Here is a 7,494-nt window from a genome sequence, read left to right on the forward strand (position 1 = left end):
GGCTTAGTTCGTGCAGGTTACTATGTCCAATCGCAAGAGCACAGAGTCTACAATAAAGAACCTAGAGATTCAAGTAGGACAACTAGCCAAGCAAATAGTTGACAATTCTTCTGGAAGTTTCGGAGCTAATACTGAAAAGAATACAAAGCTGTCATGACTAGAGGCAAGAAGGCAATCATGATTGAAGGTAAAGGGAGGAATGTGAATGAGCAAGAGCTAGTCGCTGAAGAAGAAAAAGAGGAAGACGAAGATCAGTTGAGAGAGAAAAAAATAAATGATGGTGAGAAAGAAATAAGAGACGAGGAAGATGAAAAAGAAAAAGAAAAAAGAAGAAAAAATTGAAAAAAAGAAAGAAAAAAAAGGAAGAAAAGAAGACAAAGAGTGAGCTAGCCAAAGAAAGAAAGAAAAAGGTTGTTCCATGCTCAGGAAAGGAAGTGTCATATCCTTTGGTATCGTCCAAGAAAGACAAGGAATGACACTTTGCTCATTTTCTTGATATCTTCAAGAAATTGGAGATAACTATCCCTTTTGGAGAAGCCTTACAACAAATGCCACTCTACTCAAAGTTTCTGAAGGATATGCTAACCAAGAAGAGAAAATATATCCATAGTGATAATATTGTGGTGGAAGGAAATTGCAGTGTTGTGAGTCAAAGAATCCTTCTACCTAAATACAAGGATCCAGGGAGTGTCACAATCTCTTGCTCTTTTGGTGCAGTGTCAGTTGGAAAAGCTCTCATTGACTTGGGGGCCAGCATAAATTTGATGTCATTATCCATGTGTAGGAGGATTGGAGAATTGGAGATTATGCAAACTAGAATGACACTACAGCTGGTAGACATATCGATTACAAGGCCATATGGAGTGATTGAAAATGTTTTGGTCAAGGTGCAGCACTTTACCTTCCCTGCGGATTTTGTTGTCATGGACATTGAAGAGGATTCTGAAATCCCTTTAATTTTGGGTCGTCCCTTCATGTTAACCGCCAATTGTTTGGTGCATATAGGGAAAGGTAAAATGGAAATGGGTGTAGATGATCAAAAGATCAAATTTGATTTGTTTGATGCAGAAAAGCACTTACTTGACCGGAACATCTGTTCTAAGATGGAGAAAATTAAGAATGAGATGGTTCTGATGGCCAGAGCCAAGCTTGCTCCAGACCCATAAGGTAACATACGTCAAGCTAGTGACATTAAAGAAGTGCTTCCTGGGAGGCAACCCAGTTCTTTTTCTTTATTTTCATTAATCATTGCATATAGCTAGGTTTCAACTTGTTTGTGATTGCTAGAGTAAGTCATTATCATGTTTTGTATGATAATATGGGGTTGTTAAAGCTTCTTTGAAGCTGCGGATGAGGAATAACTCAGAAAATTTTTCAATCACCCACTTGCTCAGCATGCCCAGTGCGCTAAGCGAATCATTATGCATGCGCTGAGCGAGCCACAACTCGCGCTAAGCGCACCAACCCCTACCCATTGGCTAAAGGGGTCTCGCTAAGTGAGACCTGTGCCCTAAGCCCAAAAACCTCTCTAGAATTGCATTTAATGGAATTGGGCTAAGCAAGTCATCTCGCTAAGCACACAACATAGTCTCGCTAAGCGCATCCATTTGCTAAGCACAATTCTCCCTCTGTCTGGACCGTCATGTTAATTAGGCCCAGCGGGTCATACCCGCTAAGCCCAAATCTCTCTCAGGTTTGGAATTGTGCTAAGCGAGACCACCTCGCTAAGCGCACCCCACTACTACATCAAGAGGCATTAATTCGCTAAGTCGCCGCATGTCCCACTAAGCAAAAGTTGCAGACCAATCAGAACTGCATATCTCGTTAAGCGTGTACCTTTCATGCTAAGCCCAAATCCTTCTCGGGTTTTCTAATTTTTGAATTGGGCCAAGCGAGTCTATCCTGCTAAACGCATGAATTTAAAATCTGAAAATTCAAGCGTCACTGAGTGCTCGCTTAGCGAGTCACTCGCGCTGAGCGAGACAGTCAAAATTGCCAAAAATAAAACATTACTGCCTTAGGCAGTTACTTTTTGTGCACAATTCATATCCCTCTCCCTCATCATTTGCATTTCCTGTTAACATCTGCACTGAGCTTCCTTGCATCCTCTGCTTCTTTGCTTTCAACTTGCCTATTCTTCTCAGCAATCCAAGTAAGTGCATCTTACTTTACTTTTTCTTTAATTTCTGTTCTTGAACCTTAGGGTAGAAGACCATTTTTGTTGGTTTTGTGAACTGTTAATTTTATGTTGTATGTTGTTGTTTGGTTAGTTATTAGAATGCATGTTACTAGGGCTTTTATTTTGTATACAATGTAGGTTATTTTGTTGCATTTTGCTTAGGTTTTTTAGGCCTAATAAGGGCCTATAGTTAGGGGCTGAAAAGCCCCAATTTTTTGGAATTTTTGATGTACTCGTTAAGCGAGTTCATCAAATTTGGATGAATTTATGGGTTTTCTAATGAACTCGCCAAGCCGGCATACCGCACTTAACTGGTCTTCTGTTGGTGGCTGAGCGAGTTAGTCTCGCTAAGTCACCATGCCTCTCATGATTCAATAAGCCTGGGCTGAGCGAGTCAGTCTTGCTAAGCCCAAGGCAATTATGTTTTTTGAATTTTTGTTCTTGCGCTAAGCAAGTCAGTCTCGCTAAGCGCAATTTCTTCTCTATTTTGGAATTTGGCTTAGCGAAATTATATTCCAGTGGTCAAGTTGGGCTAAGCGCCTGCTGGCGCTAAGCCTGTGTAGTGTGTCGCGCTAAGCGAGTCAATCTCACTAAGTGCAATTAGCTCTCTGTTAGAGAATAAGGCTTAGCGAGCCATGCTCGCTTAGCCATTATGTTGTGTCAACTAAGCGAGTGTGCCTCGCTTAGCCAGAGTCTTTGTTTTTGTGTTGTCACGGTAAGTGTTCCTTGCACGCTAAGCGTGTACTGTTATTTTCATAAGGCGCGCTAAGCGAGTCAGTCTCGCTAAGTGCCCAATCTGTTTTTCTATTTTATTTTTCTGCTTTCAGTTTGAAATAAAACCTGTCTAACTCAATCCCTATGATTCTTTTTTATGCAGATGGCCTCCAGGAAGAGGAAATCTACAGCCTCCTGGCCCTAGGAGCCCTATGACACTACTCGATTCATATCTGAGGGTGCCTAGGAGAGATATACACATAACATTCACTCTAGGAACATCCTTCTGGAGAGGAACGTTACTTTATACATTTCATAGTACAATGAGTTCCGTCAGGAGCTCGAGCGGAGGCAGTGGCATAGAGCCTTGACCAGGCAGCTTGACGGTCACATTGATGTGGCCCTGGTCAAGGAGTTCTATGCAAATCTTTATGATTCAGAAGATAAATCCCCCAGGCAGTTCCGAGTGCGGGGGAAGTTGATAAAGTTTGATGTTGCCTCCTTTAACACCTTCCTGGAGACCCCCGTGGTTTTGGAGCCAGGGGAGCACCTCACCACCTACTCGAGATCACCCAGACCCTCAGGAGCTTTCTTCCAAGCTCTGTATTCCAGGACACGAATTTGTTCTTAATGCTAAAGGAGCACCCTGGAAGCTCCTGAGAAAGGATTTGACTACCCTGGCGCAGACTTAGAGCGTGCTCTCATACTCCAACCTCGCCCCCACCTCTCACACGTCCCATCTGAATATGGACAGGGCAAGGTTAGTTTATGGACTTGTTATGAAGATGGACATGGACTTGGGCTCCATTATTTCTGATCAGATATCATAGATAGCCCAGTCCAACTCCTCCAAGCTCAACTTCCTAGCCCTCATCACCGCCTTATTTATCGCTAGAGGAGTAGTTCCAGATTCTTTGACATTTGAGTCCTTGAGCCCCGCCATTAATTTGGCGTATATCCGGAAGAATTGCTGGAACCCGGGTGATCCTTCGATCATCTTTCCGGGGACCCGCAAGACACAGGTTCGAGGACCTAAGGCTTCTTCTTCTGCACCTCTAGTTCCTTCTTCTTCAGCTCCACCACCTCTAGCTCCAGCTCCAGTACCCTTCGACACCTCCGCTCAGAGCGCAGAGATTCTAGTACCGATGTAGCAGAGCCTCCACCATTGCTTTCTGCTTTTTAGATACAGTTTTTTTTTTTTTACATTTCAATTTAGTTCAGTTATTTACTTTTTCAACAAATTTTACAACTTTTTTAACAGTTTACATTTACATATTGCAGTGGTTGTTGTGGTTTGAAATTTTTGTGTTTGTGAATGATTTTGGTTTGATCAATTGCATGAATTTAGTGAATTGTGATGTTAGATCACGTGCTTTAAACAAGAATGTGGTAATTAGAAGAGAAAAAACATGAATTAGGGACACGTGAGTGAAATTGTTAGTTTGTTTGACAGATAAATTGTAAAGGTAATCATTAGCCATAACCCGGTGAGTTGTGTGAACCTTAATTGTGAGAGAACGACTAGCATTGAGTATTGATTTTTGCATGAATCTCTAAATACTGAATGAATGCATGAATTTGGAAATGATGAAGGTCATGATTGATTGAATTAGCCACTTAGCCAAATAGCTTACCTTGTTCATGAATGATGAATCCCTTGCACCCATTTTGAGCTTGAATGTGATTGATTGAGTTCAACCCTGAGCCTGTTGAACTATAATCTCTATCTACCTTTCCTTAGGTTGTAGGAGAGCATTATGGTTCAAAGCAAATTTGTCCCAAATTTAGGGGAGGTTGTTAGGTGATGATAATTGTGGTAAGACAAGTAACATCAACACATAAATAAGAAGCAGTAAGTATAAAAAATTGCTAAAATAAAAAAAAAAGATAAATTTTAAGAATAAAAGTATGTGTGTGGTGTTACTTAAGCTATGTGCCCTAAATGTTGATTGGCAAGTCAATAGAATTTGGAATAAAAAGAAAAGAGTTTATCTAAGGATGAATGCTCTCTTAGAACCTAAGCTTTTGCATCCTTGAAAAACCAAGAATTGCTTGCAGCCCAGCCTCATTAGAAGCCAAGAAAGTCCTTCAGATTCAACTTATGTGTTTGTGATTGTATGTCATGAGATGAAATTCAAAAGTTGAGACTTGTGTTGGTTATTCAATTGGAGAATTGCCTTAAACACTTGTGTTTATGAGAGAAACAGTGACTGTGAGGCATTGACTTGATCAACCTTCCTTGATATATGTCTTGCTTGCTAGCTTATTTCACTTGTGCGGCTTAATAATCATGTTCATATCTTTGAAATTATGAATATCTTTGTGAAGAGTTGTTGGTTGAAGCATTGCTTGCTACTTATGTCATGTGATTGAATGTTTTGCAACAAACACATCTTTTGATTAACCACTGTGAATTATGTTACTTGAGGACAAGTAAACTGTTATTTCTTTGCTTGAGGACAAGCAAAATTGTAAATTTGGGGGAGTTTGTTAGTCACCATTTACGACTAACTTTTGTATTGAATAGTTATATGAAATTAGCATCTTTCCCTCAATTTATGGTTCTTTTTGTAGTATTTGTACATATTTTCATGTTTAGTTTGATTTTGCTCAGTAGATACTCCCATCTTTGTGAATTAATGTGAATCAACTTCAGTTTCAGGCTAAAAGTAGAAGAAGGTGAAGCAACTGGTGGCTTGCTAAGCGAGGCATATGCACTTAGCGAGTAACATCCGCTAAGCGAGGCACTCAGCCCACTTAGTGTGTGGGGAAACCCTAGAAAAGGATTTGTCTCAGATGCCCACGCCCAACGTGCCACAAGCTCGCCCAGGGAGTCATTTGTCTCTTCTCGTGCTCAGCGCGCCCAGCTCGCTAAGCGAAAATTCACTAACTTGTGCTTAGTGAGAAAATGGCGCTATGGGAGTCGTTTGTTCCTTCAGAATCTGAAATGTCAAGGAGCCTTTAAAACACTGAAGTTGGTGTAAAATTAGGGGGACATCAGATACACAGAGGGAGGAAATGAAGAGACACACCCAGAGAGACGAAAAACAGAGCAGAGCTCCAGCCTTCAATAGAGTTTAGGTTTTAGGAGTGATTTTAGGGTTCTAGAGATGGAAGAGACATCCTCATCCATTTGTAACCTTAGTTTTCCTTCAAAAATCTATCCTTTGTGCTAAAAGTTACTAACTGCAATGGAAGGCTAAACCTCTTGTTGGGGATTTCTGCTAAACATTTGATGTAATATTCTCTCACTATCTATTTTAAGTTTTTTTATGTGTTCATTGCTTCTATCTGCACTTATTTCTTGCATGATTGTGTCTTGATCACCCATTTTTATGTAAAGTTAGGATTATTAGTACTGGGAAGTGCTTTAAAACCTCAGAACTTGATAGAGCAGGCTAGAAAACTGTATGTCTCGGGACGGAGTGCAGTGATTTAGTTTATATTATGTTGTAATCTTAATGCAACTCATTTAAACCAAGTTTATTGAGGGATCAAGGATGAAGTTTAAATAGAGTTAGGCCCATTCACTCGAGGGATCTTGGTTTGGGTAGTTGTTTTCAGCATAAGAACACTAAAACAACATTAAATAGAGAAAAATATTTAGTAACATCAAAGTAGGTTCAGTAGAATGACCCAACGCTTTTACTTGACCGTTTTTACCTCTCATTATTAGATACTTTAGTTTGTAGTTAATTAGAATATAGACAAAAACCCTTTTGATTATTTACTTGTTTTACACAAATGTTTACTTATTGAATGCATATTTTCTGAATGAAACAAGTTTCCTGTGACTTAGTACACTTGCTGATTAGCATTCGCGGATCATTATTCCCGAACAAGTTTTTTCCACAAAACAGCCACCCAAAAAAATAAATGAAATATCTAAGACCTCTATGGTTGCATGTCAATGAGATGGTTAGGCCCGAATAGTGGAACAAACACATAGTCAAAGATTAGGGCTATGAGAGTCCATACTTGTAATCAAACCATAGGGTTGATTATGTGATTAGTGTAATGTGATTGTGGGGTTTGGTCCTTTTGCTTGTCGCATGATGGGAGAGTAGAGAAATCACCCATACACTTTTTTTCCAGAAGAGGATGGAATAGAAACCAATGTTTAGCATATCAATCCACCCACTAGATGACTAGTGGAACCATGATCTATGGTTCAAGGAAGATCATTTTGCTAGCGATGTTAGATTTGGTCTCTCAGTGGTGGTTGGGGAGCCACACATATTTCGATTTACTTCTAGTACTTACTTAATATCCATTGCCCAGTTACATGTGTATTTCATCGACTTTGTTTTCTTTACCTTCCCGCTTTTCACAATCAACATCGTTTATGGTTGATATCGTGATGATGGTTGAGGAGATATTTTCTCGGCCGATTGTGAGGCAATAAGTTTCGCCATCTCCTGGTAGCAAGATTCCTTTTTTAGCATATCTACCATATATCCAGTTACCCAAACCAAATTCTTTTTTCCTATACATCCGATTGATTGGTCATCCATCTTGGAAGACTACGCCGATGGTGCCAGTGACGAGGAAGAGGATCCTTCCGAGGGTGTAATCGATGCTAGGGAGACATAAGAGGTCGA

The 7,494-nt window shown here is 40.1% G+C and overlaps 1 protein-coding gene across 1 annotated transcript; it reads left to right on the forward strand.

Annotated features, from left to right (window-relative positions):
- Nucleotides 1-548: 548 nt before the first annotated feature.
- On the forward strand, nt 549-1,166 carry LOC102668680 (uncharacterized). The gene has a single exon (XM_006579215.1). It carries the CDS (start codon nt 549-551, stop codon nt 1,164-1,166), a length of 618 nt encoding a protein of 205 aa, XP_006579278.1.
- Nucleotides 1,167-7,494: the final 6,328 nt, after the last annotated feature.

The sequence above is a fragment of the Glycine max genome, chromosome 4 (assembly GCF_000004515.6).
Source record: "Glycine max cultivar Williams 82 chromosome 4, Glycine_max_v4.0, whole genome shotgun sequence".
NCBI classification, from domain to species: domain Eukaryota; kingdom Viridiplantae; phylum Streptophyta; class Magnoliopsida; order Fabales; family Fabaceae; genus Glycine; species Glycine max.

Excerpts from the sequence above, each read along its gene's own strand:
- LOC102668680 (XM_006579215.1), top strand. The coding sequence starts at position 549 with ATGCCACTCTACTCAAAGTTTCTGAAGGATATGCTAACCAAGAAGAGA.